Genomic DNA, 23,545 nt, shown 5'->3' on the forward strand with positions numbered 1-23,545 from the left:
CTATTTCCCAACATTCAGATATTTTTGTACAGTTCTGCATTGATCTCTATGTGGGTACTCATTTTAAAATTTTACACCATTATAAATGAACACCAAAGGTATAAAGGAGTTTGGCCTCAGTAACCAACACCTAGAGGGTTTTAGGTTCAGGACTACATATTGTTGATCTGTTATGTAAAAGAAAAATAATCATAGATATTTATACTTAATGGATGCCCTCACTTTTCTTAGTACTTTTTTTAGTCTAACTAAAAAATCTTTATTAAAAAAAGTAATATTTGACATAGGCATAATAAACATATAGTTAACTAACACAGTATTTCCAGTTTGAGGGATAATTTTTAGATTAAGTATAGATTTCCTCACCAAATTCTGACATAGCAGATAAGAGAACATTAAACTTAGAAATAGTTTCTGGATGAATAAATAGAAATGAATTATATAACAAGAAACAAATAAAACTAAAGAAAATAAACATTTCAATATAAATCCATAGAAAATAATTCCATAACATACTAGTAGGGAGAAGTTTTTTCTTGCTCTTTTAGAGTTTTATGTTTGTGCTTTATTTGTTGTTAGCTCAGAAGGCCAAACGATATGTATGATGCACCTACAGATCTCAGTAAATAAGCAGTGATTCTTAGTCTTTTGTCTTATAACTGTAATATTAACAAGGACAATTTTGAAACGGACAATAACAGGTTAAATAAAGGTTAAAATTGTATGTATGAAGCAGAACATGCAGTTGATGAGGGTGAGTTAAACCTGAGAGCAAAGGATATTTTGACTAGCCTGTCTGAAGAGTCCACTGATTATAAGATTTGCTTTAGCGGTCTGGTCCAGGTATTCCACTACTGGAGCACGTATAGCTTGGTTTTTTTACCGAGACCCCAGGTCATCCAATTTATCTACGATTTTAGTTTTCTGCTTTGTAAAATTACAGAATTGTGCCACATGACTTGGGTTTCTTTTGATGTAATGTAATCAGAATGTTATAACTTATTATCAAGTGAAGTAATGGAACACTGAAGCTTTTAAGTATGTTATGAACTATACTTAATGCTCTGAGTCAGTATACATATATATGTAAGCTATGAAAACATGAATTCTAAATAAATACATGATGAATACTACAAAATGGATTCTAAATATTAACAAATTCTCCCTCAGAATTTTTCTCAGAGATAACTATAAGCATGCATGCCTACTCAGTTGTTAAGGCCTGTCCGATTCTTTGTGACCCCATGGACTGCAGCCTGCCAGGCTCCTCTGTCCATGGGATTTCCCGGGCAAGAACACTGGAGTGGTTGCCAGACCCTCCTCCAGGGAATCGCCCCCACCCAGGGATTGAACCTGTGTCTCCTGCATTGCAGGCAGATTCTTTACCACTGGGCCACCAGGGAAACTCACAACTGTAAACTATAGAACATTATAAACAATAAAAAAGCAAAAAACTAGTCCAAAAGTTCAATGTTCTCCAAAGCTGTGCTAATCAAATTGGGTGACACATCAATGATCATGCAATTGAAAGAAATGGGAAAATATATTTCATTCCTGTGCTGAGGAAGCTGGGTGTCACAGGAAACGTGCAAGCTTTCAGAGAGTAAGAGTTCGTTTAGGAATATAGTCACTTTAGATGCTTATTAGATGGAATCTAGGTTCATCCCTTTCTCCGAAAGTGAGGTCCTAAGAAAGGAGAATGAATGATTTCTGGCTGTTGGAGACTAAAATTGGCCGTTGCTTAAAGGAGGGGAAAACGGGTAAGACAATTTTATTTCTGAAAGAAATAAAAATTACCCTGAAAGGGGCACAGGCGCATATATACACAATTAGGTGAAAGAGAAGGGGGAGGAAAAGATAGAGGAAAGGAAGACATGGAAATAGAAGGCAGAATTAAATGGATGCTGATTTGGAACGTAAAAATCTAAAACAACACAGCAAGAAGGGCAAGTGTTAAGCCATAAAAAGGGAAAGGACAAGTCTTTCATTCACTTAATCGGTCATCTGAACAGAGGTCCACCCGCCTCACCTGAGAAGACACTTCTAAACAACACAACTAAAAAGGTGGAGTGAAAATCCAGAATGTAGATGTGAATGATAAGCCAGCAATAGGTTGCGCGGGCCGCACTCCCGACTCTGCGAACGGCAGCGCTGCGCGTCCTCGCCCAGGAACTCGTCATCGCTGGGGTCGGCGCACGCTGGGCCGCCAACCCGTGGCTTCCCAGGGAGAGGCGATCGCCTGGTCTCCAGGGGCCAGCCAGGCCTCCAAACGCACGGCGCCGCTCCTGGGTCCCGGCGGGTGGACTTGCGGTTCTCCGGGGCCAGAGCAAAGCCGTGCATCCGCGCCCGGCGGCCCCAAACCCGCGGAGGACGCCTGGAGCGGCCGCTCCTGAACCCCAACCCAAGCGGGCTCCCAGCCGGGTCCACCCAGCCAGTGCCCGGCCTTGTTCCCGGGACCGCCCTCGCCACCGGCGGGGAGGGCGTGGGTGGGCGGGGCCGCGCGCCCCTCTATCTGAAATAACTGCAGCCTCCGGCGCCGCCTGGGGCGATGCGCCACCAGGAAAGCCGCTCCACCGGGCTCCCCCGCAGACCTGCGAGCCCCTTTTCTAATCTGCCAGGCTGAGCCGGGTGCCGGAGCCGGAGAGCTCGAGGTGAGTACCCCCTGGAGGGCAGTGAGTGTAAATTAAAGCGGCGTCGCGGCTGCAGCTTTGTCCGAGGCCGAGCGCCCAGCGCCTTCTGATTGTATGCGGCGTGGAGGCTGCTGGCTGGCTGGCTGGCTGTGTGGGTCTGTCTACCGTTGTTGTTATTGGATTAAGTTTTTCTTGTTTGATTTTGTTCTCAGATCCACCAGACGTTGTCGGGAGTGCTAACCTAGGTTAGCCCCCCTGATGTGCTGAGACTAATCAGATCCTGCTGATTGGGGAATATAAATAAGCCCCCGCTCAGAGCTCACGCTGAGTCTGGGGCTGTATTTTACTTATCAGGCATCAGCTTCTTATGGCATCCTTGTAATCTCACGCTGGACTCTGGTGTGTTTTGTTGCCCCAAAAGACTAAGCGGGAAGACACCACTAACTTGAGCATCCCATCGAGAAATCCAGAACACCCGTGGACAGAGACAGAGCAGGTACCTTGCTTAGCCAGATCTACCTCTGATTACTTTGAAAGACGAAAACCCCCTTTCCCCATGCCTCTGTAGCGGGACCGCCTCCTGATACTATCGCTGCTATACTGTAGCTCATGAAATTCTGGTTTACTGTTTCTATTAGTGAGTCAAGAGTAAAACTTCAATTCAGCAAATGCCTGTGCATCTTCTCTGGGCCGAGCAGACCTGGGGACAGGAGATAGAAATATGAATTAAATACAGTTTCTGCCATTCAGGAGCTCAAAATCCAATGGGTCAGAATATACAAGAATATATAATATTAAGAATATACAATATACTTAATATAACAATAAATTAGGTAGTGTGATTTACCCTGTACCTAATGATGTAAATAAAATGACCCGTTCACATATTTTTTAGCGTAAGGTCTTTAGAATTACAGCCCTATTTACTAGATTTTTGCTTTTGGGGGGTTTTCATAGAAGGTATAATAGGGTTAGTGGGGACAGGTCAGTGGTGGAGGTCTGATTCCTGGGCCTACACAGAAAGCTGCTGTGCTGGGTATGGAGGTTTGGCGCTTGCATTCATTCCTACCTACTGCTAGCGTTCCTTCCTGTACAGGAGAAACTGGAAAACTGAAAACATTTCTCAGACTCTGGTCCATTTAGAGTTCTGGATGTGAATTAGACTTCTGGATGGCTTGTCTGAGATCTTGGAGGCAGAGATGAGACAGAGACCGTCTCCCTGATATTTTTTTGGCTCTTTTATGTTGGCACAGAAGGTGCACGAGATGCTGGTGTCCAGTTTCCAGAACTGTGGGTGTAGGGACGGACTTAGAGTAACCAGTCTCAGCATGCCATATTGAATCATCAGCTTTCTGGCTATCAGGAGGCAGTGCGGGGAGACAGAAAACAGATTCTGAGTTCCTTGCCCAGATAAGCTTCCAGATCCCAGCTTCTCAGGGGTCAGAGCTACAGTATGTTCTTGAACTCCACGGTTTCTCCTGATAGTGGCAAAAATAGTGTATTCCCCAGTGCCTCATCCACTGGTGTTCTAGAAGTTGCTCCTGGAGGCCCAGCCAAGACCCTGCACTTGTAGCCCTTTCAACAATCTCTAGCCTTTCGCCAAGTCACCTAATTCTTTCTATAAAATCTCTTTTGGCTTAAAATAACTTGGCATGGTTTCTGTTTTCCGCTCAACCCTGCATAATATGTTTGCTATGTAGCCTCCAAAAGTCACCCAAACCTAATCTCTTCAGTTTCTTTAGATGGGGAATGAAACCATGAGATGAGATCCAGGGGCTGACAGTGATTTTAATGCCTTCAGTTGGACCCTGTTCTCTCTTGTTTCTACAGAACCGCGTATTTGAGTTGGCCCCTGAAGGAACTTGAGTTTGTTACCCATAGAACAGACTATCTCTGAAGTCTCTTATTTGACAAGTATAAGGTAAAACATTTCTTCATTTAAAACATTCTCAGAGTATGTTATGTAACAAGGGATTGCTCACTATCTGGTTCATTAGTTCTGTTATTTTGTTTGTTTGTTTATATGAAGATTATTTTATTTTATATTTATTTGTTAGACTGTGCCGGGTCTTAGTTGAGACATGCTGGATCTTTAGTTGCTGTATGCTAACTCCTAATTGCTGCATGTGGGGTGTAGTTCCCTGACCAGGTATCAAACCTAGGCCCCCTACAATGGGAGCGTGTGGAGTCTTAGCCACCTGACCACCAGGGAAGTCCCCTCTAGTCCTGTTGATAATTGGGAGACCACTGGTTCTTGGGTCATAGCAAACACCCTCTTCCAACAACACAAGAGAAGACTCTACACGTGGACAACTGGACATGGAACAACAGACTGGTTCCAAATAGGAAAAGAAGTATGTCAAGGCTGTATATTGTCACCCTGCTTATTTAACTTATATGCAGAGTACATCATGAGAAACCCTGGGCTTGAAGAAGCACAAGCTGGAATCAAGATTGCCGGGAGAAATATCAATAACCTCAGATGTGCAGATGATACCACCCTTATGGCAGAAAGTGAAGAGGAACTCAAAAACCTCTTGATGAAAGTGAAAGAGCAGAGTGAAAAAGTTGGCTTAAAGCTCAACATTCAGAAAACAAAGATCATGGCATCCGGTCCCATCACTTCATGGCAAATAGATGGGGAAACAGTGGAAACAGTGTCAGACTTTATTTTGGGGGGCTCCAAAATCACTGCAGATGGTGACTGCAGCCATGAAATTAAAAGACGCTTACTCCTTGGAAGCAAAGTTATGACCAACCTAGATAGCATATTCAAAAGCAGAGATATTACTTTGCCAACAAAGGTCCGTCTAGTGAAGGCTATGGTTTTTCCTGTGGTCATGTATGGATGTGAGAGTTGGACTGTGAAGAAAGCTGAGCACCAAAGCATTGATGCTTTTAAACTGTGGTGTTGGAGAAGACTCTTGAGAGTCCCTTGGACTGCAAGGAGATCCAACCAGTCCATTCTGAAGGAGATCAGCCCTGGGTGTTCTTTGGAAGGACTGATGCTAAAGCTGAAACTCCAGTACTTTGGGCACTTCATGCGAAGAGTTGACTCATTGGAAAAGATGCTGATGCTGGGAGGGATTGGGGGCAGGAGGAGAAGGGGATGACAGAGGATGAGATGGCTGGATGGCATCACCGACTCGATGGACGTGAGTTTGAGTGAATTCCGGGAGTTGGTGATGGACAGGGAGGCCTGGTGTGCTGTGATTCATGGGGTCACAAAGAGCCAGACACAACTGAGTGACTGCACTGGTTCTTGGTTGGCACACAAACCCTAATGATAGATTTTTCCTCTGGGGGAAAAGAATTTACATCTTTGGTCACATAAAGCATAGGAAGATGGTGTGCGGGGACATGGAGCTACCTGTATATGCACTTGTGTAATGAGGGAGCATTCTTTGTAGTCATGGGTGATGCATGCTAAGGAGGGTGCAATTGTGGTTAAGTTCTGAAGAGCTTTTAACAGCCTTATAGAGCTGTTAGGGCTTCCCAGGTGGCACTAGTGGTGAAGAATCCACCTGCCAATGCAGGAGAGGTAAGAGACTATGGTTCGATCCCTGGATCTAGAAGATCCCCTGGAGGAAGGCATGACAACCCACTCCAGTATTCTGGCCTAGAAAATCCCATGGACAGAGGAGCCTGGCAGGCTACAGTCCATAGGGTCACAAAGAGTCAGACATGACTGAAACGTCTTGGTACGCATGCGTGCATAAAGCTATTAAGTATATCTGGCCAATACAAATGAAAGCTCTTTGTGGTTTTTTTTTAGGAATCTATTATTTATGTTTCTGTAGTTCACAAGGAGGAATGAAAGGTGTGAGTTTACTAGTGTCTCTTATCTGGGCTCTTCAGCACGGCACATGTGTGCTGCTTTCCTATAAGATTATAGGAAAATCTTGGAAAGATAAAGTACTAGGGGAATTTGGGGGGACTCCATGATGTACTTAGTACTGGTTTAAGATTTTCTGCGACATAGGCATTGTCACCATTTTGCAGATGAAGAAAATGATCCAGATTGACTGAGTAACTCGCCCCAAATAGCCCAATTAGGAGGATTCATTAATTCACACAAGGATTCACATTCAGGGCTTTCATGTCGATTTTCCTCTGACCACTCTATATTTTGCATATTATGCTCATTATGCTCTCGTTGGCATTGGTGTGCGCAAACTTCCCTATATGTAATTTTCTTTTCACCCCTTATCCTTTAATCATGCGTTTCCTCTGCCTATGATGGTCTTTATTTTCTTTACGAGATTAAGTCATTTTTCAAGGCTTGATTCAGGTATGAGCCAAGCAGGACAGTATCTCCTCTCCCCTGTTTAACTCTATGCCTGCACGTCTTACGTTATAATTAAATGACCTTAAGGTGGCACCCACTGCTATAACAGATAATCTCAAAAACCTCAGTAACTTAACACAGTAGAAACTTAATTCTTACTCATATAAAATCTAGCCAGATGTTCAGCTGGTGGCCTTCTACTCAGTGATTCAGGAACTCTAACTCTTTTTATATTATGGCTTTGCAATCCCCTAAGGCCTTGGGGTCCTTAGTTTCTAGGAAATGGACAGGAAAAGAGAGAACATGTGGAGGATTACATGGGAAATTTCTTACAGCAATGGAAGTACAATACATCATTGATGCCCATATCCCCTTGCCAGACTCGGGGACTTGCCAAACTGACCTGCAAGGGAGGCTGGGAAATGTCAGCTATCTGTGTGCCCAGGCAGCAAAAGAAACAGGTTTGGTGAGCACATAGCAATCTTTGTCCCTTTCTTAAGAAGAAGAGACTGCATCTAAGTCATTAATCTTAATATCTCAGTGCTTTACACACCATAGAGACCCAGTGAAAGTCTGATGAACTTCACTCATTGTGAAAAGATGGGGTTGCTTAACCCATGTGCCTAAAATCAAAACTTACCACACTCCATTATGGTTGCCTAGGAAATGAATTGTCATTCTCTGACTAGGTAGCAACCTTTGAGTATAGGAACAATTTACATTTCAAATCCCCAAAACAAGGACTACAACACAATAAGAGCTTAATAAATGTTTGTTGAATGAATGAATGAGTCCTCAGGGCGAAAAAGGGACAGAGTTAGTCTATATGAAGTTAGGAAATACTGATCGGGAAGGTGACATTTGAGTTATGAGAATGACTAGTAGAACTTTACCAAGTAGAGAAAGTAAAATATAAAACCTTAGACAGCGATGGTAGTGGTGTTTTTGTTGCTCTTGTTTTATTTACTTCATGAGTAGAAGTTTAGAAAACAATCAAATGTTTGTAAACCTAACTTTTTAAAATTCAGTATTCAAATATTACAACTAAACTTCAGGGATAGGACAGAAAAAAATATATAAAATGACAAGCTATGTAATCTCTAATGACAAAAAAAATGGTGCTAAAAAACTTGGCTCTGATTTTTAGCTATTGAAATGCTGTTTCTAGATATTTTTTGAGAAATTTCAATAATACAAAGGCAGTGCTTGTCCTCAATGAAGATCAAGAAGGCAGGGAGACATGTATAGGCCAAAGGTTCCCCATCACTGCTCCTTTCCTGAGCTTCTCAAAGCTGGCTCTGCAACAGTCACCTGTTGTATTGGTTAGGATGTTTTTGGCTGAGTATCAGGATATTCAGCCAAAGCTGTCTTCAAAAATACTAGCTTCTCCTCTATGACCCACCTCCCAGAATATTGGAAATAAAAGCAAAAATAAACAAATGGGACCTAATTAACCTTAAAAGCTTCTGCACATCAAAGGAAACTATTAGCAAGGTGAAAAGACAGCCTTCAGAATGGGAGAAAATAATAGCAAATGAAGCAACCGACAAACAACTAATCTCAAAAATATACAAGCAACTCCTACAGCTCAACTCCAGAAAAATAAATGACCCAATCAAAAAATGGGCCAAAGAACTAAATAGACATTTCTCCAGAGAAGACATACAGATGGCTAACAAACACATGAAAAGATGCTCAACATCACTCATTATCAGAGAAATGCAAATCAAAACCACTATGAGGTACCATTTCACACCAGTCAGAATGGCTGCGATCCAAAAGTCTACAAATAATAAATGCTAGAGAGGGTGTGGAGAAAAGGGAAGCCTCTTACACTGTTGGTGGGAATGCAAACTAGTACAGCCACTATGGAGAACAGTGTGGAGATTCCTTAAAAAACTGGAAATAGAACTGCCTTATGATCCAGCAATCCCACTGCTGGGCATACACACTGAGGAAACCAGAAGGGAAAGAGACACGTGTACCCCAATGTTCATCGCAGCACTGTTTATAATAGCCAAGACATGGAAGCAACCTAGATGTCCATCAGCAGATGAATGGATAAGAAAGCGGTGGTACATATACACAATGGAGTATTACTCAGCCATTAAAAAGAATACATTTGAGTCAGTTCTAATGAGGTGGATGAAACTGGAGCCTATTATACAGAGTGAAGTAAGCCAGAAGGAAAAACATAAATACAGTATACTAACGCATATATACGGTATTTAGAAAGATGGTAACAAAAACCCGGTGTACGAGACAGCAAAAGTGACGCTGATGTATAGAACAGTCTTATGGACTCTGTGGGAGAGGGAGAGGGTGGGAAGATTTGGGAGAATGGCAATGAAACATGTAAAATATCATGTAGGAAACGAGTTGCCAGTCCAGGTTCGATGCACGATGCTGGATGCTTGGGGCTGATGCACTGGGACAGCTCAGAGGGATGGTATGGGGAGGGAGGAGGGAGGAGGGTTCGGGATGGGGAACACATATATACCTGTGGCGGATTCATTTTGATATTTGGCAAAACTAATACAATTATGTAAAGTTTAAAAATAAAATAAAATTAGAAGAAAAAAAAAAGAAATCATCTAGTTTAATAAATATATAAAAAAAAAAATACTAGCTTCTTTTCTCATATGATGAGATATATGAAGGTAAGTGGATCCAGGGTTTGTAGCACATTGATATCAGGATCCAGGTTGCTTTCTATGAGCTCAGTCAGTTCAGTTCAGTTGCTCAGTCATGTCCAACTCTTTGCGACCCCATGGACTGCAGCACACCAGACTTCCCTGTCCATCACCAACTCTCGGAGTTTGCTCAAATTCATGTCCTTCGACTGGGTGATGCCAGCCAACCATCTCATCCTCTGTCATCCCCTTCTCCTCCCGCCTTCAATCTTTCCCAGCATCAGGGTCTTTTCCAATAAGTCATTTCTTCACATCAGGTGGCCAAAGTGTTGGAGCTTCAGCTTCAACATCAGTCCTTCCAATGAATATTCAGTACTGATTTCCTTTAGGATGGACTGGTTGGATCTCCTTGCTGTCCAAGAGACTCTCAGGAGTCTTCTCCAACACCAAAGTTTAAAAGCATCAGTTCTTTGACATTCAGCTTTCTTTGTGGTCCAACTCTCACATCCACACATGACTACTGGAAAAACGATAGCTTTGTCTATACAGACCTTTGTTGGTAAAGTAATGTCTCTGTTTTTTTAATATGCTGTCTAGCTTTGTCGTAGCTTTTCTTCCAAGGAGCAAGAGTCTTAGTTTCATGGCTGCAGTCACCATCTGCAGTGATTTTGGAGCCCAAAAAAACTAAGTCTGTCACCGTTTCCATTGTTTCCCTATCTATTTGCCATGAAGTGATGGGACCGGATGCCATGATCTTAGTTTTCTGAATGTTCAGTTTTAAGCCAGCTTTTTCACTCTCCTCTTTCACTTTCATCAAAAGGCTCTTTAGTTCCTCTTCACTTTCTGCCATAAGGGTGGTATCATCTGCATATCTGAGGTTATTGATGTTTCTCCCGGCAATCTTGATACCAGCTTGTGCTTCATCCAGTCCAGCATTTCTCATGATGTACTCTGCATATAAGTTAAATAAGCAGGGTGACAATGTATAGCCTTGATGTACTCCTTTCCCAATTTGGAACCAGTCCGTTGTTACATGTCTGGTTAATTGTTGCTTCTTGACCTGCATACAGGAGGTCACAGGTCAGGTGGTCTGGTATTCCCATCTCTTTCAGAATGTTCTACAGTTTATTGTGATCCACACAGTCAAAGGCTTTAGCAAGGTCAATGAAGCAGAAGTAGATGTTTTCTGGAATTCTCTTGCTTTTTCTGTGATCCAATAGATGTTGGCAATTTGATCTCTACCTTTTCTAAATCCAACTCGAACATCTGGAAGTTCTCAGTTCACATACTTTTCAAGCCTAGCTTGGAGAATTTTGAGCATCACTTTGCTAGCATGTGAGATGAGTGCAATTGTGTGGTAGTTTGAGCATTCTTTAGCATTGCTTTTCTTTGGGATTGGAATGAAAACTGACCTTTTCCAGCCCTGTGGCCACTGCTGAACTAATCTTGACTTTTTCTTCATGGGTAAATCATGGCTGCTAAAATTCTAAGAAACACAGTCACCCATCCACAGCTTCATCCTCCCCCCTAACACACACACACACACACACACACACACACAAGACAAGACAAAAGGAGAAAGGCGTTCTTCGCTGGCCTCTCTGCCTTTATATCAGGAAGGAGACTCTTATCCAATAGTCCCCAACAGCTTTGCCCACAACTTTCATTGGTAAGAAATGAATCATACTCTGTCCTAAACCAACAGCTGGCAAAGAGGCCTGATGTAACAGGCTGATTTAGACCAGTCATAATTTATTCCTAGGGTGGGGAAGGGATCCACAGGCATACCTGAGCAGTGGCTCTTAGGTAAGTGATAAGTCATGTTGCCACACTTGGGGAGATTAGTGTCTGGAGATTTTTATTTTAGTAAGCCTAAAAGTAATATTTTAAACTTTCAATTAAATATATTTGCCCTTGGGTGGAAGAATTTTTTAAAAAGAGCAGCAGATATCAGATTCCTTCTTCCCCAGGGATAATTTCCCTTTATTCCTTATCAGAAGTAATAACATTATTTCATGATGTTTCAGTCAAGTCACCCTATCAGTTAACCAAACAGAATAGTAGCTGTTTTCCTTTGAGAAATTGGTCTATGTGGTTAGCACACTTAATACTTTCTCTTTTTTTTCCTTTGTATCAGTCTCTTTTTTTTAATTCTTTTTTATTTTTTTAAATACAAATTTATTTATTTTAATTGGAGGCTAATTACTTTACAATATTGTATTGGTTTTGGCATAATAAGGGAGTTCTTATTCAAGGAGATATTCACAGTCTTTTCAGTAATTGGCAACGACATTTTAAGCCCTTCTTTTCACTTGATCTGAGCTTCTTACTGATGAGAAATAAACATTAGATCAGAGTTGGTTAGCAGAGTCCAGAAATTAGAAAGTTTCGATATGTTCTACATAGAAATACTGTATGAGATGGAGACTCTATACTTTTAACACATAAATGGGTGGAACGCCAAAGGTAGATTTTTATGATAATCATTATAGAGTACTTAGTGAATAGAAATACTTTTTCAAATGCATGAATACAACATATAGAGTACTCCAGCAGTATATGTAGATTCTCAACATAATGTTGGCCTGTCCATACCGCAGACAGAAAATAGCAAGAACAACCAGTCTTTATCCATGTAATGATTTTTCAGCAGTAATTCAGTTGATAGCAGTAAGTGTATTTTATTTGAGCATGAACCTGTGGACATTTGCAAGTTGAAAGCTCTTTTATTTTTTCTGAAATATTATAGAAAGTACTTCTAAACATTTATATTAACACGATAACCTGAAAAAAAAAGACCGATTTAACAAACCTCTTTGTGTATATGAAAGTGTATTTTCAGAGTGGCTTTCAAAGTGTGCTTCACTTGCCAGGAAGAACCAGGGGGAGAAGACAGAGCTCCTTCAACTCCACTTTTATCTATCCCATTTATTGGACTTCATGATAAGGTTTCATTTGATAAAGGATCTCTGACCTCAGAAATACTTGAAAACTGCTGTAGAGGAATCTAGGCAGTTTCCTCATCTTCTTTGAAAACTGCAGGAAAAAAAAAATTACCTTATATTGTGGTAGGTGGGATTAAGTTACCTAAAATCAAATGACCAGATTCTATCTATGAAACATATTATTACCAAGGGAAGTTGTACCATTTTCTTTTCTCTAAAGCTCTAAGAATTGCACAAATTCTTTTAAAATGTGTTTTAAATTGCATTTTAAAATCTTATTGTAAAAATACAATAAAGAAGCAGAATAAAAATTAAATTCCAACAATTCCATTTCCTTCCCCAAAGGCAACTACTGTTAACAGACAGTACTGTTCATATTCTTGATCTACTATTCTTAATCTTCAGTTTCCTCTCAAGTTTGGAGGAACAACTAAAGATGTTGTTCCTTTGAAATCCACAGTTCTGTAATTTTGGTGGCATATGTGCCTAATACTGGAAAATAAAGCTCAAAGTAAACTAACATAGTTTCTGAGTATGTGCATCAGTCCTGGAGGAAATTCTGTATACTGGGCATGCTAAAGAGAGGGCTTCCCTGATGGTTCAGATGGTAACGAATCTGCCTGCAGTGTGGGAGGCCTGGAGTTTGAAGTTGGGAAGATCCCCTAGAGAAGGGGCTAGATACCCCACCGGAGGAGCCTGGCGAGCTACAGTGTATGGGATTACAAAGAACTGGACACGACCGAGCAGCTAACACTTTCACTTTCTAAAGAGAGACATGAGTAGCCAATAGCCTTTGCATGTGTTTTTAGAAAATACTTTCACCTGCTAACCTACAAATAAGTGGGCAGTCACAGTGCTCCTAACAGTCATGACCCTGGGCTTAGGGCATGCCTCATTCTTCTACTGAAACCTGTATTTGAGACAGAAAAAGTTGATTAACATTTTTTGCTGAATTTATGAAATTTATAAAATTTTACCATTTGATGAAAAATGTATGTTTTTCTACTATGGTTTACAGATTGTGTATCAGTCTGAATAAAGCAAAATCCCAATTGAGAAACAGGAAAAAAATGTGTTTTTCTGTGTGTGGGACCTTTTAGTATTTATCTAAAGTGTACCTTGCCTTTCTAGTTCTCAGTGTGATTCTGTGATATACAAAAATCTCTCAAAGCATCTCATTTGAACTGAATTTTTTAAATGGAAGTTCCTTAATTCTTAAAATCTTAAGACATGTTTAAGGGCAAGTTGTCACCTGCCAGTTAACTGATCATTCAAAATATATAAACAATATTTGTCAAGAGAGTTAAATAAAAGTTCTTATATTATTTATTTTGTTACCAATGGTGTGCAATTTAAATGGATTAGTAAAAAATTTGTTTGTAACATTTATAACATTGGAAAAAAGTAAAGCTGAACATAATATGATAGAACGTTGAAATATTTTTATTAACTTATAAAATGTGTTTTCAAAGTTATAATAAACTGGATATATATGAGTAGAATAATGCAGTGATTTGGTAGAAATGACATAAAGTCAGAGATACAGATTAAAGAACTATCGCATTTCACAAATTTTTATCGCTTTTCTATGGAGCTTGGTAGATACTAGCTGTATTCATTAACGAAAATTTTTTAGCTTCTCTAGGTTTTAATTTTCTTATTTAAATATGAAAGAGATCGGACAAGGTAATTTCCAAAGGCCTTTCCAACTTTTCTTATTCCATCAAACTATGAACGACTTTGAGTTACTTAGAAGCCATCTGCATATGTGCATGCTTAGTCACTTCAGTCGTGTCCAACTCTTTGTGACCCCATGGACTGTAGCCTGCCAAGCTCCTCTGTCCACAGGATTTTCCAGGCAAGAATACTGGATTAATTTGCCATTTCCTCCTCCAGGGAATCTTCCCAACCTGGGGATCAAACCCATGTCTCTTGAGGCTCCTGTATTGGCAGGTGGATTCTTTACCACTGAGCCATTTGGGAAGCCTTGAGAAGCCATCTTGTTTCTCCATATTTCCTCACTTTAAAATTTTTCCATTTCAGACTCCCAGCATCTCAGATGAATTCTAAATAGCTCTCTTGAAACTTCACTGGGCCCAAAGACTTTTAAAGACTTCCATGAACACAATTTAAAAAAAAATAGTTAGGGGGACTTCCCTGGTGATCCAGTGGCTAAGGCTCCGCGCTCCCAATGCAGAGGGCCTGGGTTCCATCCCTGGTCTGGGAGCTAGATTCCACATGCCACGACCAAGAGTTTGCATGCCCACAGCTAAAGATCAAAAATCCCGAGTGCCATAGCTAAGACCCAGAGCAGCCAAATAAATAAATAAATATTAAAAAGAAATTAAGGTCCTTTAACTATTTCATTTAATTAGTATCATTAAAAAAGAAAACATTTCACTTAATTTTCTGAGTGCTGTTAAGTCACTTCAGTCGTGTCCAACTCTGTGCAACCCCATAGACGGCAGCCCACCAGGCTCCGCCGTCCCTGGGATTCTCAGGCAAGAACACTGGAGTGGGTTGCCATTTCCTTCTCCAGTGCATGAAAGTTAAAAGTGAAAGTGAAGAATTTTCTGAGTAATGGATACTTATTTTATTAAATGATAAATTTTTATTTCTTTTAACATTATCTTTAAAGAAAACCCCTAAGCTGTACAGTATATTTTAATGCCTTTTAAAATATTTCCACATACATTTTTTTTCTTTTCATTTTCATGAAAATGTAAAATCATCTTTCTAATCACCTGTTAGTATACAGGGGCTCCTTCAAGGCCAATTCAGGTATGAAAATTTTTACTGAGAACTTAACTGGTGGCAAGTTTCAGAAACCCAGCTGGTAAGAAATTTATTGGCTCACCTAACTGAAAAGCAGCTGCTCCCAGATGCATCAACAGTGTGATTGTTAATTTAGAGCTTTCTATTTTTGACTTTCCATAATAAGACCCTGCTTTGCCTTGTGGCTAATTACTTCATACTTTAGAAGGCTTTTGTACCAAGGATTGTCATCAGCAAGTCTAGGCTTAGTAACCCCAACAGAAAGAAAGCTCTTAATGGCTCCAGTAAACACTCTAAGTCTGACTCTCATTTGCCAGGTATGGGTCACATGTTCATGCCTGAACCTGTCAAGGTCACCAGAGAAGAGGTTCCCTCCTTGGCCAAGCATGTCCCCATTTCTAGAGCACTGGGGGAGCATGGGGATTGGGAAGGGTAGCATAACAGTCTCACGTGAACCGAACAGAGAGGGAATAGAGGAGGCGCGGATTCCACAAGAGAAAATTAGTGTGCTCTTACCAAAAACGGTGGAGAAAGATGTGTGGCTGGCCAAAACTCTAAATATCCCCTATGGAAAAGATATTTATCCCCACATTTTATAGCATTTATATTACTGCTCAGGAGTTGTTATGGAATTCTACTCATGAGAAAGGTGAAGAAATGGCAGTAGTGAGTGTTACACCCCCTAATCAAGAAGTTGGCCTTGAAAGAAAGACGTTAAAAGCATGATCAAAGAAAGTCAGTGGGATTATGTTGTCAGTTCTTCAAGACTGGGGAGACTTCATTCTGCTTTAATAGGAAAAGCGAAAAGAATCTTAGAGATGTATGATAATTAGGAAGGAAGAGTATGAGTGGATAATAACCAGTACTGTTGAATGCCTACCATGTGCATGGTTGGAAGTACTCTTGTCTCCATTTTTTGGACAGGGAAGTCCTTACAAAGAGGCTAAGAAATTTGGTTTATGAGGGAGCTGGACTTCAGACCCAGGTTTGTCCAAATCCAGAGCCAGTATACCTCATTACTTACTATATTAGGGGCTCATTCTCAACAGAAGGTGAAGGCCAAGTGCCTTGGTTCAGGATACAGTGTCCTAACTCTCCAACCTCATCTTCCCTAATACTCACAGCTTCCCACCACATGCTTCAAGAGTTTTCCCTTACATTCCACTGGCATTTATACCTCTGTGCCTTTAAGACAAGGGTTCTCTGAACTCACATTTTCCTGTCAAAATGCCATTCTTTCTCTATGAATCTAAATTTTTAAGTATTTAAATTTTAAAAACTATATCTACATATATAATATATCTTTTATATATGTGTATTTATTATATAAATATGGCAACCCACTCCAGCACTCTTGCCTGGAAAATCCCATGGACGGAGGAGCCTGGTAGGCTGCAGTCCATGGGGTCGCTAAGAGTCGGACATGACTTCGTTTTCACTTTTCACTTTCATGCATTGGAGAAGGAAATGGCAACCCACTCCTGTGTTCTTGCCTGGAGAATCCCAGGGATGGAGCCTGGTGGGCTGCCGTCTATGGGGTCGCACAGAGTCGGACACGACTGAAGCGATTTAGCAGCACAATTTATTATATATAGTTTATGTTGTTATTTAGATTCTAAGTCATGTCCTGCCCTTTTGGAACCCCATGGACTGTAGCCCGCCAGGCTCCTCTGTCCATGGGATTCTCCTGGCAAGAATACTGGAATGGGTCGCCATTTCCTCCTCCAGGGGATCTTCCTGACCCAGGGATTGAACCCTCGTCTCCTGCATTGCAGGCAGATTCTTTACCACTGAGCCAGCAGAGAAGCACTATATAATATATAATAAAAAATCAGACTGAAGCTTTTTGAGATGCCACTGTGACCAACATTGTGTTTTGTGAGGAAGAAAAATGGTGGTGATGGTTGTGATGGTGGAAAGAATATAATTTTCTGTGAAATTTTAAATGCAAACATCTTGCATTTTGTTAAACAGAGAATGACTCCTTGAGGCAGGTGTCCTGATTAATCCTTGGTCATGAATGTTGACCACGTATTAGACACTTTCATGTGTATAGACTTAGATTTTCCCTTCTCTCACATCATTTTCTCTTTGGTTCTGTCAAAACTTATAGTTTGTACCTCTGTTATAATACTCATCATATTTGTTGCATTAGGAATAAGTTTTGTTAATAGAAAAAAGAAAACTTGACTGATAGTGGTTTATACAATTACTCCAAAGCTTGGCAGTCCAAAACTGATGCAACAACTCATGATGTCATCAAGGAACCGGCTCCTCCTTACTTGTCTACTATCCTGGGTATAGGAATTTCTATTCTCATGGTTGGAAGATGGCTGTTGACCCTCCAAGTAGTATATCGACATTCTGAGAAGGAGAAAGAAATATGAGAGGGCAAAGAGTAAACAGTATTGTCCTCGAAAGGCCTTTTCATATTGTTTGGGAATGAAACTCCTCCCCAGGGACTCCCACTTATAGCTTATTATGTGGAAGTATGACACATGGGCACCTCTAGCTGCAGAAGTCGATAGGAATTGGAAAATTTGGTTTTTCAGCCTATATAGCAGGGGAGGCCAAGGGAGAAGAGATTGAAGTGGGTGTTTCTGAAACCAATTACAGGTCTGCCCTATCAGTTTTTTTAGTTACTTCATATAAGTGATTTGGGGGAGAGGGTGTATTGTAAGTCTGTAGAGAATAAAGGATGCGCTTTGGTAATATTTGCGTGATCCAAGTGACTATCAAGAGACTGTCCTACCACTTATCAGTGTCTAAAACATTGTGGCTGCTCCATCCTTGAGCTGTGTTTTTTTTTTTTTTTTTTTTTTTACTTTAATTTTGAAATAAGAACTAAGCAGGAACTAGTGACTATAGTTTCTCTGAATATGATGGAATCCATAGATTTCTCTTCCGTGCCTCATTTCCTCGTGTCAGTAATGGAAAGCTACCTGCCCCTTTTCTGCTTCAAAATGACCCATTAGAGAGGAGAATATAACAGACATATTACTAAGATTATTTGAAGTACAACTCAGAAAGTAGGGTGGGAAAGAAATCATATAAAAATATGATGGTGAACAAGGGCTTTTTCAAGAAAGGTAAAAAGGTAAGAATTAGGAAAATATACTGTAATCCAAAAAAACAAAATTCAGTTGAAAGTTAAGAATAGTGTAACCTATTTTAGCCATTATATTCATTTAAATTGCTCAAATTGCTGTTTAAATAATTTATTTAAATCTCAAATTGCTATTCTATACCTATACTCTTTCTCTTTCAAAACAGATCTTCTTCCTCTTCCCTATATCATCTTATTCTTAATTATAAATCATGAGGAATCAAGATAAAAGAGCTGCGCACAAAGATTCAGAACCATCCACAGAGGTGAATCACACAGCCTCCTCATACCAAGGAAGACAGGTATGATCAAATGTAAAACATCCCAACCATTTCCTTAAGGTGGGGACTGTATTTTTCCAAATCCTTGACAGAATTGTATTCTGTTCATTCTCTGTCACTCAGTTAACAATTCTCTCCATTCTTAAATCCCCAAACTGATGGTAGGTGTGATTACTAGTTTTCCCAGATAGTCAGCAGCTGGCCCTACATGGAGAGCCTGTGAGATACTTCATGTTCCCAGCCTAACCTCTAGAATGGTGCTGGTTTCTTCCACCTCTTTCTTTATTGCTTAAAATTCAAGTAAATGAATGAATGTGAATTTGTTTTCACCACAGATGATTGTCTCTTTTTTAATCACTCTGACATATTTAGTAGCTATTGCCTTGAGGTGTTGTTTTAAATAGGCTAATTTTTAAACCCGGTATTGAAAAACATAATGGAATTTTATGTGACTCAATAATGCTGCAAATATTGACTCAGAGGTAAGTACTCCTTGCATAGTTCTTGTTCCAAGCATTCACCAGTTGGCTAGTAATGAAGCTGTTTGTTTCTCCTGTAAAGTGTCAGCCTTGATTCTAGCAACGGAAATTTGATTTGTGATGCGATAGCTCAGTAACTATAAAAAGGTACAGTAAATACACAGTTGTAAGAATTGTTTAATTGCTTTAAACACAGCAGGAAACAGGTATGAACCTCAGAGGTATAGATGGAAATGAACCAACAGAAGGAAGTAACTTACTGAATAACAATGAAAAAATGCAAGAAACACCAGCTGAACCAAATCATTTGCAAAGACGAAGACAAATACACGCTTGCCCTCCACGTGGTTTACTGGCTAGAGTAATAACAAATGGTATGTACATGGTAAGGATGAATTCAGAACAAGAGGGTAAAAGATAAAGTTGTTATAATGATCGATTCCAAAATAATATGGCTTAAAGGACAAAAAGACGTTACTTCTCTCTCACATAAGAAATACACGGTGAATGATTTATAATTGTAGGTAACTCTGCTCCGTAGTCCTTCAGGGTCCCAGGCTGACAGGCTCTGCCACCTTCAACACAGGGCTTTCCAGAGCACCGCCGTCACCGCTGTTAAAGCTAGTAGGAAGAGGGAGAGATCAGAGATCAAACGCATCTACCTTTTCTGTATCTGAGGAATTTCACAGGGTTATATAAGGCTTCCAATTGGAAAAATGATTGAGAAATCACTGACAAGCAGAAAAGCACTGCATAAATATTAGTTCTCATTACTGTTAAGTAATGCCAGTAGTGTTTGAGCAAACAGCTCAGTTTTTACTTCCAAATGAATTCATCATTTTTTTAAGTAAAGATCCTATTTTCCAGTTCAGCTTATTGCTGCTCTTAAAATTTGGGGGGGTAGGGATTATCTTAGCACTATTTTGAATGTTGTTAGGGTTAGGATCTATTTGTCCTTTAGGAATGGATGTGGTTTTTGGAGGCATCTCAACATTATTCTATCAATTTGGTAAATAAATGGATGTCCAGATTCAGTAATGCTGTTTTTGTTCAAATAGAATGTGTGTGTGTGTGTATATTATATGTATATTGGAGGGTGTGTAATATGGTAGGAAAAAGGAGAAGGGGATTGAAACTTGTCTATAAACACAAATTTAAAGACAGGTTCAAAAACTTCATTGAGTAATGACAGTGTCATTAGAGTAAATATATGGCTTCCCCCAATAAATATGTTGATCTCAAAGTATGTTTACTGAAAAATCAGACTCACTTCTTTATAGTTATACTTCATTTATGAGCTCTGAAAAACATTTTTATCATTCTCAACTAGGATAGTGGAAGCCAAGCATAATATGTTATATGATACTTCAGTCTCCAGTATGTTTTCAATGAAATTAGGTAAGTTTTTAAACTACCTTAAGGAAAAAAAACCTCAAAGTTTATCTAAAATTTGTAGAGAAAACTAGGTTCCAAAATATACACCGGTTGAGAAAGCAATAGATAATGTAATAATCTTTCTGTCCTTTTTAACTTTCTCTGTTTAAGTAATGGCACCCTTCTAGTTAAAATATTTAAGTCTCCAACAAGTCCCAAAGATAAAGTACAAAAAACATGGATTGCACTAAGGGCAGGGTATACATGAATGATGTGATTTGGAGACGATTTTGTTTTTTTAAGATGAAGGGTTTGGAGGGCATCGTTGTTGTTTTTTTTGTGTGTGGTTGTTTTGTTTTTTCAGCTGCATGGTTTGCAGGGATCTTAGTTCCCTGACCAGGGATTGAACCCGGGCCACAGCAGTGAAAACGCCACGTCCTTACCACTGGATCTCCCGGGAATTCCCTTGGAGACTAATTTTTTTAAATTCTGTAATCATTATCTATAAAGCTGCTTGAGAAATGGGGACTCATGATGTATAAACAACTCTCACTTGTGTTCTTGTGCTTCTGCTTCCATGGCTGACAAGACTGCTTTTGTCCCCCTATACACAAAGTATTCTTCTTAAAGGAGTAAATCTTACCTGGGAAAATACTATTTTTCAAAATTATAGATAATAAATTATTAATTGAATGAAACATGATCCAGAGAAACCTTATGAATGTACATTTACTATGTATTTAGAACTTCGTTATGAATATGAGAAAGGAAAAGGAAAATTATAGGTTTTTTAAAAAAAAGTAGTATTAAAGTAAAAAATTCTTAATTCTACCTTTCTGAACTTAGTAGAAAACTGGGTTTTTGCTATGATAAAATAAAATTTCAGTTCAGTTCAGTTCAGTCGCTCAGTCATGTCCTACTCTTTGCGACCCCATGAATCGCAGCACGCCATGCCTCCCTGTCCATCACCAACTCCCAGAGTTCACTCAGACTCACATCCATCGAGTCGGTGATGCCATCTAGCCATCTCATCCTCTGTCGTCCCCTTCTCCTCCTGCCCCCAATCCCACCCAGCATCAGAGTCTTTTCCAATGAGTCAACTCTTCGCATGAGGTGGCCAAAGTACTGGAGTTTCAGCTTTAACGTCATTCCTTCCAAAGAACACCCAGGACTGATCTCCTTTAGGATGGACTGGTTGGATCTCCTTGCAGTCCAAGGGACTCTCAAGAGTCTTCAAAACCACAGTTCAAAAGCATCAATTCTTCAGCGCTCAGCTTTCTTCAGAGTCCAACTCTCACAACCATACATGACCACTGGAAAAACCATAGCCTTGACTAGATGGACCTTTATTGGCAAAGTAATGTCTTTGCTTTTGAATATGCTATATAGATTGGTCACAACTTTTCTTCCAAGGAGTAAGCGTCTTTTAATTTCCTGGCTGCAGTCACCATCTGCAGTGATTTTGGAGCCAAAAAAATAAAGTCTGACACTGTTTCCACTGTTTCCCCATCTATTTCCCATGAAGTGATGGGACCAGATGCCATGATCTTCGTTTTCTGAATGTTGAGCTTTAAGCCAACTTTTTCACTCTCCACTTTCACTTTCACTTTCATCAAGAGACTCTAGTTCTTCTTCACTTTCTGACATAAGGGTGGTATCATTTGCATATCTGAGGTTATTGATATTTCTCCCTGCAATCTTGATTCCAGCTTGTGCTTCATCCAGTCCAGCATTTCTCATGATGTACTCTGCATATAAGTTAAATAAGCAGGGTGACAATATACAGCCTTGACATACTCCTCTCCCAATTTGGAACCAGTCTGTTGTTCCATGTCCAGTTCTAACTGTTGCTTCTTGACCTGCATACACATCTCAGGAGGCAGATCAGGTGGTCTGGTATTCCCATATCTTTAACAATTTTCCAGAGTTTGTTGTGATCCACACAGTAAAAGGGTTTGGTGTAGTCAATAAAGCAGAAGTAGATGTTTTTCTGGAAGTCTGTTGCTTTCTCAGTGATCCAATGGATGTTGGCAATTTGATCTCTGAATTAGTTTATATGCAATGGCAAATGGGTAATTGTGTTGCTGTAATATGGAGTTTGCATTTTTGTATATAATTTTTCCTGGCATATTAATATTTAACATGATTGAGCAATAACAGATTAAGTACAAAGTAAAAGATTAGGTATTACAATTATAAAGCTTTATTAACTTTAAAGATAAAACATTTTTAAAAGCTGAACATCCTGTGCAAATTCCTTCTTTTCAGGCAGTTAGTTGTTCTCTTAGGGATTCAAACATTTAAACTTGCCATAATGTTAAGGTATCTAATGAGACCACATGTAGATGAAGAATTTGCTAACACTTACCCCAGTTAAAAAAAAATTAACAACAAACCATTTGATTAGTGGAAAAGACTACAGTCTGGGTCAGATTTTGGTGAAACTGCTCTCTATCTAGAGGAAATGCTTTCAAGATTCTACATCTTGAAATACCAAGTGTGATTCCAGTGTTTCAGTTGTTGGGTTTTTTGGGGGTTTTTTTTTTTTTTTTTTGGCCAAGCCACACAGCATGTGGAATTTAGTTCACCAGCTAGGGATCAAACCCAGGACACTGCAGTGAAAGTGCCAAGGCCTAACCTCTGAACAGCCCAGAAATTCCCTGGTTCCAGGGTCTAAGTCTGCAATGAAGAGGTTGATTATGGGAGATACAAATATTAGTGGAGATATAACTGTGCTGGTACTTTTATTAGGATTGTTGTTTTCGTTAGTGCTTTGGTCACAAGTTTTGAGTTGTGAGTGGTCTGCCCTATTCTTTTTCCTGTGAGCCTTTCTGTTTTCAAAGTTCAATTTTATAGAACACAGGGTTATCAAACAGGGAAACATATCTCACATTCTAATAGACATGCCTCTCCAAAAGGAAATACTTCAGGCAGCAAAATAATTGTCCAGATGAAAGGTTTGAGATGCCATAATGAATGATGATCAAAAAAAGGTAAGTATGTGGGTAATTCTAAACAGATATTGACTATAGAA

The 23,545-nt window shown here is 39.8% G+C and overlaps 1 protein-coding gene across 8 annotated transcripts in view; it reads left to right on the plus strand.

The window, feature by feature from the left end:
• Positions 1-2,459: 2,459 nt before the first annotated feature.
• The window catches only part of SLC9B2 (solute carrier family 9 member B2), a 64,173-nt gene continuing 43,087 nt past the window's right edge, over positions 2,460-23,545 (plus strand). For 4 of the 8 annotated variants that reach the window (XR_011567096.1, XM_070791132.1, XM_070791133.1 and 1 more), the window contains exons 1-5: positions 2,460-2,651; positions 2,843-3,126; positions 4,461-4,551; positions 18,545-18,679; positions 19,334-19,511. Coding sequence is in view for 7 of the 8 variants with exons in the window: in XM_070791132.1 (XP_070647233.1) it covers positions 18,590-18,679; positions 19,334-19,511 (268 nt within the window). In the remaining variant the exon portion in view is untranslated. The remainder of the gene's footprint in view (positions 2,652-2,842; positions 3,127-4,460; positions 4,552-18,544; positions 18,680-19,333; positions 19,512-23,545) is intronic. The other 4 variants (XM_019962365.2, XM_019962363.2, XM_019962364.2 and 1 more) reach the window with 4 other exon arrangements.

This window comes from Bos indicus, chromosome 6 (genome assembly GCF_029378745.1).
Source record: "Bos indicus isolate NIAB-ARS_2022 breed Sahiwal x Tharparkar chromosome 6, NIAB-ARS_B.indTharparkar_mat_pri_1.0, whole genome shotgun sequence".
Classification (NCBI taxonomy): Eukaryota; Metazoa; Chordata; class Mammalia; order Artiodactyla; family Bovidae; genus Bos; species Bos indicus.